The sequence below is a fragment of the Oreochromis aureus genome, linkage group 6, assembly GCF_013358895.1.
Source record: "Oreochromis aureus strain Israel breed Guangdong linkage group 6, ZZ_aureus, whole genome shotgun sequence".
In the NCBI taxonomy this organism is placed as follows: Eukaryota; Metazoa; Chordata; class Actinopteri; order Cichliformes; family Cichlidae; genus Oreochromis; species Oreochromis aureus.
In genome coordinates, this window is record NC_052947.1 from 997,531 (window position 1) to 1,014,849 (window position 17,319).

General features: G+C 45.4%; 1 protein-coding gene across 2 annotated transcripts in view; it reads right to left on the reverse strand.

Moving 5' to 3' along the window:
* LOC116329646 (glutamate receptor 2-like) overlaps positions 1-17,319 on the reverse strand; it is a 126,882-nt gene that overhangs the window by 103,634 nt on the left and 5,929 nt on the right. For both annotated transcript variants that reach the window (XM_039612927.1, XM_039612926.1), the window contains exon 2: positions 15,377-15,517. In XM_039612927.1, coding sequence (XP_039468861.1) covers positions 15,377-15,517 — 141 coding nt within the window. The remainder of the gene's footprint in view (positions 1-15,376; positions 15,518-17,319) is intronic.

Below are 17,319 nucleotides of genomic sequence, written 5' to 3' on the forward strand. Positions count from 1 at the left end.
CAATCATCCTGTAAAGGAACTGCTGGGGAGTTTCATGGTCATGTTGCTTAGTGCTCAACAATTCCTGAAATAACTCACTCCCACTCTTCTCACTCAGGTGTGAACGTAGCAAGCTTTTGAGTTCAATGAGGGTCAAGTCATCTTTACTGATCAACATGTCCTTAAACTGTCCAGGCTTGATAATACGGAGCACACCTTGAATGATCTCTCCCTCTGTGTGCTTCACCTTGAGCCCCTCCTCAATCTGCTTACACAGTCCATGGTAGCTAATGTCAGATGCAATGTCCCCAACCTGACCCCCATGTACTTTAAACTCTCTGCGTTGCAAAAATGGCAGGTCTCTTAGGGAAACCATGTGATCAGGCCTGGAGTGTCGCATGTCCGTGGTGGAGTGGCTGTTTGTCACGCTCTCAGCTCGAGGCTGAAGTGGCTGTGTAATGGTGGGGGTGGGTGTGTCTTGTGTTGCAGATGTCACTTGTAAATCTGCTAACTTTTTACCAAGTGCCTCGTAGTTAGCCTTTAGCATTTCATACTCTGTTACTTGTGGACTAACAGACTCAAGAGGAAATCTAGCTGAGGTAAGTACATCACTCTGTTCAGGGTGCTTAAGTGTTGTGAGAGTAACAACATTTTCCTCTGAGACTATAGGGTGAGATACTTCAGCGATACGACTATCAATGAGATGAATAATAGCATCTTTCAACAACAGTAGGTGTGAAAACCCCTGATCCTCTAAGTCAAGCAATGTCTTACAGCGCAGATAAGCACGTATATAATCGAAACAACTTTCCTCATCACCACGTCTTACACTTGCAGGGTCCACATCAGGTACTGGTGTGATGTTTGTAGCAATCTGGAAGAGTTCCTCTGCTATCAGCGCATAAAGACTCTTTCTGATCTGCCAAGCCAGTTCTTTTCTTTCACTGTCCTCCATTGTGTGTTCTTTGGCTAGCAACTCTTCACAGTGCAGTCAGCTCAAACACGCAGCCCGTCACCTCTCCAGCAGGGGTTCCCCTCCTCGACACAGGTCCCGCTGCTGCCTCAGTTGCACGTCTGCTGTTCCAACACGCCTGCCCTGTGATGGCTGTCTCTGGTTCGTTGATTAAAGGATCAGCAGTCGCCCTCGTAGCATGCTGATCCCCGTACGGGCCACCAAAATTATGTTACAGGCCTTCGATGGGCCTGTTTTGAAACTGTATTTTTAACAGAAAAGCAGAGACGGGAGACATCAGTTGCGTTCAGTCTGCAGGCTCTTCCTCGTCTGAGGCACAGAAGCGTTGCAACGACCTATCGCACTCAGCGCTATCTTCCCCTTGTGGCAATGCCACGCAATTACATTGTCCATAACTCTAAATGAAAAGTGCAATACCACCATAAAACCAGGTCTTTTGCATCAAAACAATTCACAAAAAAAAAATATAATTGTGACCATACACTTGTGGGCGTCACATTTGGACGTCATATAGATATCCAGAATTGGTCATGGACTGAGGGACCCAATATAGAGATGGTCTCCGTCTGACGTCCAATGTTTAGTGGGTGGGATGTTATAATTGTTAAACACAGAATTATAATTTACATGTGATTTTTCAGATCACAATTAATTGTTTAATACTGATCAAAATATAATCAGGTATAGGTTTAACCAATATAAACTCTATATTATATATACCTTTTGTCCTGTCTTCCTCCCATCTCTTTCTGAAAATGCTGAAAATAAGTTTAAGAATATAATTCCTCCAATCAGTGCATGTGCAGCTACAGCTACTTTACCTTAGCTAGTTATAGGTCAATCTCCAACTTCCCTTTATTTAAAAAAATTCTGAAAGAGTAGTTGTAAAACAACTAACTGATCATCTGCAGAGGAATGATTTATTTCATCGTCTTTCCAAGATGGCGGTGTGGACAAACGCAGCGGCTGCTCTCTGTCCCGACAGAACACTGTTCCCGTCTTTGTTATGCTCTTTTCTTGTTTTTCACAAAAATGCTCATACAGTTGTGAGCTCCTGCTAAAAATCAAGAAAAGCAAATCTGAAAACCTTTCAGACATGGAAGAGCTATGAATTACACTGAGGAACTGCGGACTGCTTTGGAGGCATCTACCATCAGCAACCCCTGCTACTAGATCTCGCCCACAGTGGAAACGTCTCAGGTGGTGTGGGAGGAAACAGAAGAGGGGTAGGCTAGCAGCTAATCCACATAAACCCGCTATACCCACCATAGTACTGTCCAACGTGCGCTCCCTGGACAACAAGTTGGATCGTGTACGCTTACTTCGATCCAAAAGTCAGTGAGGGAGTGTTATGTCTCTGCCTTTGTGGAAGCTTGGCTTAACAATCCCATTCCCAACAGCAGCATTCAACTTGACCGGCTAACATGCTTTTCATTTTCAATTCAATTCAATTTTATTTATACAGCGCCAAATCACAACAACAGTCAAGGGGCTTTATATTTTAAGGCAGACCCTACAATAATACATTCAGAGAAAAAAACCCAACAATCATACGACCCCCTATGAGCAAGCACTTTGGCGACAGTGGGAAGGAAAAACTCCCTTTTAACAGGAAGAAACCTCCGGCAGAACCAGGCTCAGGGAGGGGCGGCCATCTGCTGCGACCGGTTGGGGTGAAAGAAGGAAAACAGGATGAAAGACATGCTGTGGAAGAGAGACAGAGGTTAATAACAGATATGATTCGATGCAGAGAGGTCTATTAACACATAGTGAGTGAGAAAGGTGACTGGAAGGGAAAAACTCAATGCATCATGGGAATCCCTGGCAGCCTACGTCTATTGCAGCATAACTAAGGGAGGATTCAGGGTCACCTGGTCCAGCCCTAACTATATGCTTTAGCAAAAAGGAAAGTTTTAAGCCTAATCTTGAAAGTAGAGATAGTGTCTGTCTCCCGAATCCAAACTGGAAGCTGGTTCCACAGAAGAGGGGCCTGAAAACTGAAGGCTCTGCCTCCCATTCTACTTTTAAATACTCTAGGAACAACAAGTAAGCCTGCAGTGTGAGAGCGAAGTGCTCTAATAGGGTGATATGGTACTACAAGGTCATTAAGATAAGATGGGGCCTGATTATTTAAGACCTTGTATGTGAGGAGCAGGATTTTGAATTCAATTCTGGATTTAACAGGAAGCCAATGAAGGGAAGCCAAAACAGGAGAAATATGCTCTCTCTTTCTAGTCCCTTTCAGTACCCTTGCTGCAGCATTTTGGATCAGCTGAAGGCTTTTCAGCAAGTTTTTAGGACATCCTGATAATAAAGAATTACAGTAGTCCAGCCTGGAAGTAATAAATGCATGAACTAGTTTTTCAGCGTCACTCTGAGACAGGATATTTCTAATTTTAGAGATGTTGCGCAAATGGAAGAAAGCAGTCTTACATATTTGTTTAATATGTGCATTGAAGGATGTCCTGGTCAAAAATGACTCCAAGGTTCCTCACAGCATTACTGGAGGCCAAGGTAATGCCATCCAGAGTAAGAATCTGCTTAGATACCATATTTCTAAGATTTTCAGGGCCGAGTACAATAACCTCAGTTTTATCTGAATTAAGAAGCAGAAAGTTAGCGGCCATCCAGGTCTTTATGTCTTTAAGACATTCCTGCAGTTTAACTAATTGGTGTGTGTTACCTGGCTTCATGGATAGATAGAGCTGTGTGTCATCTGCATAGCATTGAAAATCTATGCTATGTCTTCTAATGATGCTGCCTAACGGAAGCATGTATAATGTAAATAGAATTGGTCCTAGCACTGAACCCTGTGGAACACCATAATTGACCTTAGTGTGTGAAGAGGACTCTCCATTTACTTGAACAAATTGGAGTCTATTAGATAGATATGATACAAACCACTGCAGTGCAGTACCTGTAATACCTACAGCATGTTCTAATCGCTCTAATAGGATATTATGGTCAACAGTATCGAACGCAGCACTGAGGTCTAGCAGGACAAGCACAGAGATGAGTCCACTGTCAGAGGCCATAAGAAGATCATTTGTAACCTTCACTAAAGCTGTTTCTGTGCTGTGATGAGCTCTGAAACCTGACTGAAACGCTTCAAATAAGCCATTCCTCTGCAGATGATCTGTTAGCTGTTTGACAACTACTCTTTCAAGGATTTTTGATATGAAAGGAAGGTTGGAGATTGGCCTATAATTAGCTAAGACAGCTGGGTCTAGAGATGGCTTTTTAAGTAAAGGTTTAACTACAGCAACCTTGAAGGCCTGTGGTACATAGCCGATTATTAGAGATAGGTTGATCATATTTAAGATCGAAGAATTAATTAATTAGCAGAGGCCCCAGTCCGCGAGATCTTCAACGCACACCTCCGGCAGAGCTTCAACAACATTCCGAGGGAGACTGGGGACATTGAGTCCGAATGGACCATGTTCAGCGTCTCCATTGCCGGGAAGCTGCTGCATTGAGCTGCGCCGCAAGGTGGTTGGTGCCTGCCGTGGTGGTAATCCCGAACCAAATGGTGGACACCAGAGGTGAAGGGAGCCACCAGGCTGAAGAAGGAGTCCTATCGGGCTTGGTTAGCCTGTGGGACTCCAGAGGCAGCTGACAGGTATCGACAGGCCAAGCGGAATGCGGCTCGGGCAGTGGCTGAAGCAAAAACTTCGGGTGTGGGAGGAGTTCGGAGAGACCATGGAAAAAGACTTTCGGACTGCCTCAAGAGATTCTGGCAAACCGTCAGGCGCCTCAGGAGGGGAAAGCGGTGCTCTACCTGCACTGTGTATAGTGCTGGCGGTGCGCTGCTGACGTCGACTGAGAAAATTGTCAGACGGTGGAAGGAATACTGAGGACCTCCTTAATCCCACTGACACGTCTTCCGAGGAGGAAGCAGAGTCTGGGGATGAGGGAATGACCCGCCAATTTCTGGGGTCGAGGTCACTGAGGCAGTTAAACAACTCCTCGGTGGCAGAGCCCCTGGTGTTGATGAGGTCCGCCCGAGTTCCTGAAGGCTCTGGACGTTGTAGGGCTGTCCTGGTTGACACGCCTCTACAATGTTGCGTGGAGATCAGGGCAGTACCCTGGACTGGCAGACCGGGGTGGTGGTCCCCATCTTTAAGAAGGGAGACCGGAGGTGTGTTCCAACTACAGGGGATCACACTCCTCAGCCTCCCTGGGAAAGTCTATGCCAGGGTGCTGGAAAGGAGAGTTCGTCCGTTAGTCGAACCTCGGATACAGGAGGAACAATGCGGTTTTTTCGTCCTGGTCGCGGAACACTGGACCAGCTCTTTATCCTCTCGAGGATACTTGAGGGTGCATGGGAGTTTGCCCAACCAGTCTACATGTGTTTTGTGGACTTGGAGAAGGCATTCGACCGTGTCCCTCGGGTGTCCTGTGGGAGGTGTTGCGGGAGTATGGGGTGTCTGGCCCACTGTTACGGGCCATTCGATCCCTATACAACCGTTGCAAGAGTTTGGTTCGCATTGCCGGCAATAAGTCGGACTTGTTTCCGGTGGGCGATGGGCTCCGCCAGGGCTGCCCTTTGTCACCGATTCTGTTCATAATTTTTATGGACAGGATTTCTAGGCGCAGCCAAGTGGCGGAGGGCTTTCACCGGTGGCCTCAGAATCTCGTCTCTGCTTTTTGCGGATGATGTGGTTCTGATGGCTTCATCGGTGGGGCCTCCAGCTCGCACTGGAACGGTTCGCAGCCGAGTGTGAAGCAGCGGAATGAGGATCAGCACCTCCAAATCCGAGGCCATGGTTCTCAGCCGGAAAAGGGTGGAGTGCCCACTCCGGGTCGGGATGAGTTCCTGCCCCAAGTGGAGGAGTTCAAGTATCTCGGGGTCTTGTTCGCGAGTGATGGGAGAAGGAGCCGGAGATCGACAGACGGATTGGTGCTGCGGCTGCAGTGATGCGGACGCTGCACCGGTCCGTCGTGGTGAAGAGGGAGCTGAGTGTAAAAGCGAAGCTCTCAATTTACCGGTCGATCTCGTCCCGACCTCACCTATGGCCACGAGCTGTGGGTAGTGACCGAAAGAACGAGATCGCGGGTACAAGCGGCAGAAATGAGCTTCCTCCGAAGGGTGGCTGGCCTCTCCCTTAGAGATAGGGTGAGAAGTTCGGCCATCCGGGAGGGGCTCAGAGTAGAGCCGCTGCTCCTCCACATCGAAAGGAGCCAGTTGAGGTGGTTCGGGCATCTGACAAGGATGCCCCTGGGCGCCTCCTGGGTGAGGTGTTCGGGCATGTCCCACCGGGAGGAGGCCCCGGGCAGACCCAGGACGCGCTGAGAGATTATATCTCTCGGCTGGCCTGGGAACGCCTTGGTGTTCCCCCGGATGAGCTGGAGGAGGTGGCTGGGGAGAGGGAGGTCTGGGCTTCTCTGCTTAGGCTGCTGCCCCCGCGACCCGACTTCGGATAAAGCGGATGAGGATGGATGGATGGATGGAGAATTAATTAATGGCAGGACTTCTTTTTGCAGTTTTGTAGGAATGGGGTCTAAAAGACACGTTGATGGTTAGGAGGAAGTAATTATTGAAGTTAACTCAGAAAGATCAATTGGAGAAAAAGAGTCTAACTTAACATCGATGGTACTAAAAGTAGCTGTAGATAATATTACATCTGTGGGATGATTATTGGTAATTTTTTCTCTAATGATAAAAATGTTATTTGTGAAGAAGTTCATGAAGTCATTACTAGTTAACGTTAAAGGGATTGTTGGCTCAGTAGAGCTCTGACTTTTTTGTCAGCCTGGCTACAGTGCTGAAGAGAAACCTGGGGTTGTTCTTATTTTCTTCAATCAGTGACGAATAGTAAGATGTTCTGGCTTTATGGAGGGCTTTCTTATAAAGCAGCAAATTATTTCTCCAGGCTAAATGATGATCCTCTAAATTTGTGACACGCCATTTCCTCTCCAGCTTACGAGTTATCTGCTTTAGGCTACGTGTTTGAGAATTATACCACGGAGTCAGGTACTTCTGATTTGAGACCTTAGTTTTCACAGGAGCTACAGTATCCAGAGTCGTACGTAGTGAGGAGGTAAAATTATTAACAAGATAATCGACCTCTGTTGGAGTAGCGTTCAGATAGCTGCTCTGCTCTATGTTGGTACAGGGCATTGAAGATGATAACAGTGGGTGGATTATATTCTTAAACTTAGTTACAGCACTTTCAGAAAGACATCTACTTTGATAAAGTCTACTCTCCACTGCTGTGTAATCAATTATTGTAAATGTAAATGTTATCAGGAAATGATCAGACAGCAGAGGGTTTTCAGGAAACACTGTTAAATGTTCAGTTTCTATGCCATATGTTAAAACAAGATCTAGAGTGTGATTAAAGTGGTGGGTGGGTTCTTTTACATTTTGAGAGAAGCCAATTGAGTCTAATAACAGATTAAATGCGATGTTGAGGCTGTCATTTTTAGCATCTACATGGATGTTGAAATCACCCACAATAATTATTTTATCTGAGCTGAGCACTAAATCAGATAAAACGTCTGAGAAATCAGAGAGAAACTCTGTGTAAGGCCCAGGTGGACGATAGATGATAACAAGTAAGACTGGTTTCTGAGTTTTACAGCTGGGGTGGACGAGGCTAAGCATCAGGCTTTCAAATGAATTAAAAGTCTGTCTTGGTCTTTCATTAATTAATAGACTGATGTGAAAAATTGCTGCCACACCGCCCCCTCGGCCTGTGCTGGAGGTTTCTGGTAGTTAGAATGACTCGGGGGTGTTGATTCATTTAAACTAACATACTCATCCTGCTGCAACCAGGTTTCTGTAAGGCAGAGTAAATCGATTTGTTGATCAATTATTAAGTCATGTACTAACAGAGACTTGGAGAGAGAGACCTAATATTTAATAATCCACATTTCACTGTTTTACTCTTTGGTTCAGATGTGGATACTGTATTGTTCTTTCTTTGTGATTTTTATGTTTAAGTTGTTTATTGCTGGTTTTGGTTTGTTTTTTGTCTTTTTGGGAGCTGACACAGTCTCAATGGAGATGGGTTTTGGGGGTAGCAGGAGGAGAGAAGCTGCAGAGAGGCGTGTAAGACTGCAACTCTGCTTCCTGGTCCCAACTCTGGATAGTCATATTTTGGGGGTTTAATAAATTGGTCCATATTTCTAGAAATGAGAGGTGCTCCATCCAAAGTGGGATGGATGCCGTCTCTCCTAACAAGACCAGGTTTCCTCCAGAAGGTTTGCCAATTATCTATGAAGCCCACATCGTTTCTGGGACACCACTCAGACAGCCAGCAATTTAAGGAGAACATGCGGCTAAACATGTCACTCCTGGTCAGATTGGGGAGGGACCAGAGAAAACTACAGAGTCCGACATTGTTTTGGCAAAGTTACACACCGATTCAATATTGATTTTAGTGACCTCCGATTGGCGTAACGGGTGTCATTACTGCCGACGTGAATTATGATCTTACTGTATTTACGTTTACCCTTAGCCAGCAGTTTTAAATTTCCTTCAATGTCGCCTGCTCTGGCCCCTGGAAGACAATTGACTATGGTTGCCGGTGTCTCTAGCTTCACATGTCTGAGAACAGAATCACCAATTACCAGAGTTTGACCCCGGCGGTGTGTCGCCGAGTGGGGAAAAACGGTTAGACACATGAACAGGTTGGTGGTGTACCTGGGGCTTCTGTTTAGGACTATGCTTCCTCCTCACCGTCACCCAGCCGCCCTCTTTCCCTAGCTGCTTGGGGTCTGCCGGGGAACAGCTAGCGGGGCCTGCGCTATCTTCAGCTGCACCAGCTACAGGGGCCTGGCTAGCTACGGGTGAATGAAGGGTGCGAAGCCGAGTCTCTTCTTCTTCTTCTTCTTCTTCTTCTTCTTCCTAGCGGTTTATATCCCGCGACGCAGGGTCCGCTATCTTGCATGCCTTCCTCCACTTCTTCCTATCAAGGGCGTGTCAACCACGCTGTGTTGACACGGAGTCTGGCATCTGGTAGGGTTTCGCAGTCTGAGGTGACAAGGGACCCGAGGTACTTGAATTGGGCAACTTTTGTCAGCGGCTCGCCGTCGATAGTGATGGCACTGTTGGTCTGGGGGCCGCATTCAAGGTACTCAGTCTTCTTGATGTTCAGGCGCATGCCGTTTTTGGAGAGCCAGTCTTTCCATGCTTGTGTTTGGGTCTGCAGGGCTAGGCAGTTTTCTGTTTCTGATAGGCACACATCATCTGCATACAGGAGGCTCCATGGATGTGGTGATTGCAGATCAGCCGTCGCGGTGTCCATACAGAGAGTGAACGGCAGGGGCGAGAGGGCCGAGCCCTGGTGGGCGCCAACGGTAATCGGGAAGGCTGGTGATGTTCCCGCTGAACATCGGACCTCACTTGTGACATTACGGTAGAGCAGCTGAGTCCATTTCACATAAGCTTCCGGGGCACCTTGAGTTCGTAATGATCGCCAAATAAGCTTGTGGGGGACCCTGTCGAATGCCTTTTCCAGATCCAGGAAGACCATGTGCACCGTCTTGTTCTTTTCCCGGTGCTTTTCCATCAGCAAACGGGCCGCGTGTATGGCATCGATAGTTCCACAGCCCTTAACAAAGCCGCATTGATTCGGGGTGATTGTGACCAGTTGACGGATCCGATTTTCCAGGACACGTTCGAAGATCTTCATTGCATGGCAGAGTAGACGAATTGGTCGATAGTTGGTGCACTCTGTGACGTCTCCCTTGCATTTCCAGATGGTGTCAGGAATAGAAATATTTTACTGCTATTATTTGCTGCTATTTTTATAATCATCATTACCATTTCATGTTAATAGGGATGTTGCTTTCATAGATGCATTCAGATGTTCAAATATATTGGTAGTATATTAGCCTTTATTACAGGTCCAAAGAAGAACCATTTTAAATGGTTGAGTTGAATCTATAATTTAAATGTTATTAATGCTTTTATGATCTCTGTGTAGAGGGCAGAGACAGGAAAATACTCTCTGTGCCAAAATGAGACAGGAAATGCGTCTGCAGAGCATGTTTTGCAGAAGTGAAACCGAAAGCAGAGTGAGCGCAACCCAAAGAGTAGGGTGTTTATTCAGTAGATTAAATATATAGTTCCAGTAAGGTTATTATAGGGAGGGATGAGCCTCTGTTCTGGTGAAAGGTCAGAAGTGTAACGGGCTGATGTGAGAGCATTTAAGGGCGAGACATACACATCCAGACACGCACGCAGTACACAGCATGCACGCGCGCCCGCGCACGTACGCTGCACACATACACACCATGGTAGATCTATTTTGGTAGGGCAGAAATGCAGAAGTGTGCCGACGTACTTAGAGGAAGTGCACCAGACGAGCGACAGCGAAGAGGGAAGCTTACCGACCGAAGACAATGTTCTTTAGAGCTATGTTAAAGGTTCATGGAACAGTTTGTGGTTTGGATTGACGTAAGCTGTACTATTGTCTATTTTTGTAAAAGAGGGGGGCTTTGTTATTGTACCCATATAAAACCTTGTCTCATGATTGTAAGTTCAGTTCGACGCTGAAATCTGCACAGCGGTCGGACTCACACATGTGTTTATTAAAATGCCGTCTAAATTGCACACGCCTGGATCTGTGGTTATTTATGGATTCTTCTCTCAACATTGAACCCTAACAATGGGCACTGTGATGCTCGATGTCCAAGCTCGGGGGGCTTTGTCTTCGACCGTGATATGGTTGAAGAGTGCCGCAAGGTATGTTGTACCGCGGTCGCCCATCATCTTCCAGATTTCAGCTGGGATGTCGTCCGGTCCTGTGGCTTTTCTGTTTTTCATTTTCTTCAACGCGTTTTGGACTTCGGCAGTGGTGATTGGTGTGACAGGCCCTGCGACTGGGTCCGCGGGCGGGATAGGTGGATGTGTAAATTCTTCATTGCTGATTCCAGCGAAATAATCTGACCAGCGCTGAAGGATGTCTCAGGGGTCTCGCAGAACCTGCCCGTCGGCTCCCTTGATTTGGACAACATGGTTCGTATCAAAGTCCTGCTTCGTGCAGTGGCGGGCTTTGGCAAGTCGGTAGATGTTATTGGCCCCCTCTGGGGTTTGAAGCTGGTCATAAAGATCTTGGTAGTGTCGTCTTTTCGCGAAGGCCATTGCCCTCTTTGCTGCCGATTTCAGCGAGCGGTATCGGGTGAGATCTTCATGCGCTCGCGATCGCCACCAAGTCTTATAGGCCAGCTTCTTTGCTTTTATTGCTTTTTGTACCTCCTCATTCCACCACCAGACCTGTTTCTCAATGTATTTTCTGCCTGGTTTTGTTGAACCAACAGTGTCCTCCGCAATGTTGTGAATGCGCTCCGCCGCTTCTGTCCACATCTTCTCAGCAGGTTTGGTCAGTGTTTACTGCAAGTGAGAGGAGCATAGTTGTCAGTTTCTCCTTGTGCTCCTTCGCCTTCCACCATTTGAATCGTTTTGGTCCTGTCCGGCATCTGGGCAGCTTTGGCTTGACAATCTTCGTATCCATGACGAGTAGACGGTGCTGGGGGGCCACGGATTCATATGGAATTACTTTGGTGTCCGTGACCTGTTTGAGGTCTCGTCGCCGAACCATCCAATAGTCGATCTGAGTTGCATGTCCACCGCTGGTATAGGTGGCTAGGTGCGATGGCTGCTTCTTAAAGAATGTGTTGGTAACGGCCAGATTGTGCGCCGCCGCAAAATCGAGGATACGTATTCCATCGTCGTTCCTCACGCCGAGGCCTTGTCCCCCTTCTGCGAAGCCGAGTCTCCAATTCAGTAATCCTGGCCTCCAGAGCTGCAGATATGCTACATTTGTTACAGGTATCATTACTGCTAAAGGAGGCCGAGGAGTAACTAAACATCTGACACAATGAGCAGGAAAGTGCAGGAGGGACAGGTGAAGTAGCCATGGTGCTAACGAGTCGGCTACGAGCTAAGCTAAGCTAGCGAAACAGTAAAGAGACAGTGAGTGAATACTTTGGCTATAAATTAGGTAGTGAGTACACAGAAAGGGTGATTCAGATGAAGCACGTTAAGATTATACTATGAAAAAGGGATGTATCAAAAGATTTAAATTAAATTGCTAAGCAGAAAAGCTACTCAGAAACACCACTGTGTTTGAGCAGGAACAGGAAGTGATACTCTACCGCAAAGCGAGCGAACACCAAGTGACAGCGCCACCAAGAGCATGACACCATGAAATACACATGGCCGCAATTGAATTGAATTGCCTCTGATCACAAAACTGTTTTGCTAATTCCAGCATACAAGCCACTGGTCAAAGTCACCAAACCAGTTTATAAGCAGGTACATATGTGGCCTCAGAGGCAATGGAAGACTGTTTTTCCACCACAGACTGGGAGGTCTTTAAACAGGCCGCCACACATGACAACACCACAGACCTGCAGGAATATACAGGAACTGTCATTTCCTATATCTCAGAGTGCATCGATGATTTCACAGAGACTAGGACTATCACTATCCAGGCCAATCAGAAACCATGCCTCACAGGTGAGGTCTACAGGCTTCTGAGGGAGAGAAATGCAGTCTTCAGAGTTGGGGATGAGGTGAGCCTAAGAACAGCAAGGGCAAACCTGTCACCTGGCACCAGAGAAGCGAAAAGGCAATACTCCAGAAGGATTTTGCAAAGCTGGACGAGCAGTGAGGGACTGTGCTGCAGAACTCACAGATGTCTTCACAGACATCTTTAATACATCACTGAGCCAGGCTGTCGTTCCCACATGCCTCAAAGCCTCCACCATCATTCCTGTACCCAAGAAGTCTCCTCTCTCCTGCTTTAAGAATTACCATCTGGTCGCACTCACCCTCAAGTGCTTTGAACAGTTAGTCATGCATCCATTTAAAACATCTCTTCCCCCCAACCTGGATCCATTTCAGTTCACATACTGGTCAAACTGCTTGACCGATGATGCAATCTCAACTGCCCATTACTCAGCCCTCACACATCTGGACACTAGAGACTCATACGTCAGAATGCTGCTCATAGACTTCAGTTCAGCATTCTAAACGATCATTCCCCAGCAACTCATTCACAAACTGGATCTGCTGGGGATCAGCACCTTGCTGTGTAACTGGCTGCTGGATTTCCTGACAGGAAGACAGTAGACAGTACGGTCAGCTGCAACACCTCCAACACAAGAACACTGAATACAGGGGCTCCCCAGTGATGTGTGTTGAGCCTCCTTCTCTTCAGTCTGCTGACCCACGACAGCACACCATCACACAGCTCCAACGTCTTCATCAAATTTGCAGATGACACAACTGTGGTAGGTCACATCAGCAACAACGATGAGACCTACTACAGGAGTGAAGTTAACCATCTGGCTGAGTGACAATATGCCCTGAATGTAGAGAAGACTAAGGAGATCATCACACCCTGCACACCCCACTAACCATCAATGGTGCTGCTGTGGAGAGGGTAAGCAGCACCAAGTTCCTGGGTGTGCACATCTCAGAAGATCTCTCTTGGTCAAAAAACACAGCATCACTGGTCAGTAAAGTCCAACAGCGACTCTACGTCCTCCACAAACTGAGGAGAGCAAGAGCTGCATCACTGTGTGGTATGGCTCCTGCACTGCAAAGTTACAACGAGTAGTGAGAGCAGCGGAGAGGATCGTGGGCACTTCTCTTCTCTCCCTCCAGGACATCTACTGCACCCGCCTCACCTGAAAGCCCTCTGCATTAGGTGACTCCACTCATTCATCCAACAGCTTCTTCAGTTTGCTGCCATCGTAAAAGAGACTGAAGAGCCTCTGGGGCAGAACCAGCAGACTGAGAGACAGCTTTGTCCATCAGGCTGTCAGCATGCTGAATTCACTCCTTGCTCTGTCCCTCTCAACTCTCACACACATGAACTCCAGACCTGCATTCACCTCTTCCCTCTGAACCCCCCATCCCCCAGACCTCCACCAATGCCTTTTCACTGACTGCCCCACCCCCACTTGCACATGAACTCTTGCCCATAAGCACTCTGATTGTGTTGGACACTGTTGTTTATGTAACATTGTATTGTGTTGTACATAAGACTTTTATTTTATTTTATCAGGACACGTCACAGTACAGAAACAGCTTTAGTGAAGAATACAAATGATCTTCTTATGGCCTCTGACAGTGGACTCTAGACCTCAGTGCAGTGTTTGATAATGTTTTCTTACAATCTTTAGAGAATGTTGTAGGTATTAGAGGTACTGCACTGCAATGGTTTAAATGAAATCTATCGAATACACTTCAATTTGCTCATGTAAATGAAGAGTTAATTATGGAGTTCCACAGGGTTCCATGCTAGGACCAATTGTGTTTACACAATGCGTTTCCATTTGGCAGAATCATTAGAAGGCATAGAAAACATTTTCACTGCCTTGCAGAGGACACAATTTTTTCTATCCATAAAACCAGATAACACACACCAATAAGTTAAACTACAGGAATGAGTAGATAGGCTATTGTACTTGGCCCTTAAAAGGGGGCCAAGTATAATGGTATCTGAACAGATGCTTACTTTGGATAACATTACCTTGGCCCATTGTAACAATGTAAGGGAATCATGGACATGTCCTTCAATGTCCATATTAACAAATATGTAGCACTGCTTTGTCCCATTTGCACAATATCTCTAAAATTCAAAACATCCTGTAATAGTGCTGAAAAACCAGTTCATACATTTATTATTCCTAGGTTGGACTACTCTAATTCATTATTATCAGGATGTCCTACAAACCCCCTTAAAACCCCTCAGTTAATCCAAAATGCTGCAGCAAGAGTACTGACAGGGACTAGAAAGACAGAGCATATTTTCCCAATACTGCCTTCACTTCAGTGTCTATCTGTTAAATCCAGAATCAAATGTAAAATCATTCCTCTCACATGGAAGGTCTTGAATAATCAGGCCCTATCCTATCTTATAGACCTTACTGTACCGTATCACTCCAATAGAGCACTTTGCTCTCAGACTGTGGGCATACTGTGGTTCCTAGGATATTTAAAAGTAGAACGGGAGGCAGAGCCTTCAGCTTCCATGAGATTTCTTCCTGTTAAAAAGGGGTTTTTGCTTCCCAGTGTCACCATAGCTGTTGTTCATAGTCAGTCATCTGATTGTTGGGGTTTTCTCTGTTTTCTCTGTATTGTTTCTCTGTTGTGATTTAGTGCTATATAAATAAAACTGAATTGAAGGGTTTAGGGTTAGGATGAACAGCTGCAGCACACTGCACAATTATTGCTACATATTGCCATTACCAGCACCAATAATTATTGCAAGCAATAAAAGAATGAATACTAAAAACTAGCCAAAATTCTAATTATATTCTTCATAACACAAATACGTTTTGACCTGTCAAAATTACATTTAGGATATGTTTGTAGTTTTTATTCTAGACTTTTAAATAATGACCCAATAAAAAGAACTCTTGTTTTTTTTTTTGTTAAAAAATGAAGAGATCAATACTTACAGCAGTTAGTAACAGCAAAGCTGTTGGCCACCTCTAGGTTATCTATGTGTGGAGTTAGTCTGAAATCTGCCATCCCAAACTGAACCATGCCAACTCGGAATGCACTGTACTCCTGATCTGCGCCCCTGGGAAATAAACCACCTGAGACAAACAGAGACAGAGAAGGTCGTGATCATAAAGAAAAACAAAACTAAGTGGAGAAACAGGTTTTCTAGCTACAAAAATGTTGAGATAGTGACATTTTTACCACTTTCTGTCTTAAAAAAACCAACAAAGAAATTGCAATCCTTCATTAACAATTGCTAAAATGTTTGTTTTAGTTTCGTCAAAATGTTTTTATAATGTGATATGGGATCTCAGCAGTTTTTTATTTGTTTTATATTAGTTCAAATGTTATGCATTTCTCTCCTAAACTTCATACCTACCTGACACCTCCTCATCACCTTTCTTCCATTTACCTACATGTCCACTGAAGTCTGCTCCAATCACCAGTCTTTTCCACATGGGGACACTTTCTACCACTTCAGCCAGCTTGTCTCTTGTCTGACAACCTGTGTGTTAAGCCAGGCCCTGGCCAATCCCATATGGAAATCTTATTATTTATCAGCATGTTTGATTTGGTAAACATTTTACATTGGGAACCCTTCCTGACTCAGAACTCCCCGGTTGTCTGGTTTTAGGAACAGCAATAGAAATACTAATCAGTAATTCTGAACTAGAGTCTGCCTGAGACAGAGATATCTATCTCAGGCAGACATTGTCTTTCTAAAAGACTCATATGTCCAAAACATCGGTACATTCACCTCTCCACAGTTCACTCACATTTGTCCTGTTACAACTCAAAACAAAGACGCACAGTGTTGTTAATTAAACATAAACATTACCATTAGTAAGACTGTAACAGATGTGGAAGGTAGATTTATAACACATAGCTCTCTGTGGTATTTCACCTTTAGCAACGGTTTACCTTGCCTTCTTTGGTAACATTCCTTTCAGCACAAACTCACATGTCTGACATTGTTTTTTTCATTTCCACATACTGTATTACCACAACTGGTCTAAAAGTACACAAAAAACATAACATCAGAGTGGGGAAAATGTGATTTTTTTACTATGATGTCTCTAACAGATCATTTTTATAACTTGAAATGCAAATATAAATCGGAAATTTCAGAAATGCTCTGAGGGCCTCTGGATGTCTGGAGCCTGGATCTCCTCCATACCTGCTTCATGCCCTGGAGGACGGGGCTGTGGCCCCCCACACCCTCTAGCAGATCATTACATGAAGGAACCTTATAAATACAAGCGCGCTCATGCTCACGGGTGTACACACGGATGCTCACACACACAAACTACACCCTTTTTGGCTCCTACGTCAAAGCACACTGTGCGATGTCGATCCTACGTGCTGCACAATAATATTTAACATTTAGTATTTACTGTTATATTCACATAGATCATCGCAATGATGTTGTTTATTATACTGCTCTCTTTTTTTTGCTTGTTTTCTCTTTTTTCTTTCTCAACAGGTGATCCAGGTGATTGATATATGTATTTTTTGTCTGTTTGTCAAGTCTGTCCCGTGTTTAGCAAGTGAAAATAAAATAAAATAAACAATAAAAGCAAAGCAAAGGTGAATCAAATAGACCAATACGGCAAGGCTGGGATGGTCCATTTGGTAAAGTAAATCCGTTGGGCATCTTTCTTTGCCTTTAGACAATAATTCTGATGGCAAAAGAACCAAATGGGACAGGCAGAAAAAATTTTTTTTTCAGAAATGTCTGCACAGATGATGAAAGATACAGCCAATGGATGAGCTGGGATGCATCATTAGTGATGTATCCTGGGTTCATTAGGTGTTTTGGATCTTAAAACATCATACACCCTCACCCAGGTGACCCAGCCGAGGTTGATCATGCCCTAGCTTGCGTCCCAGCAGCATT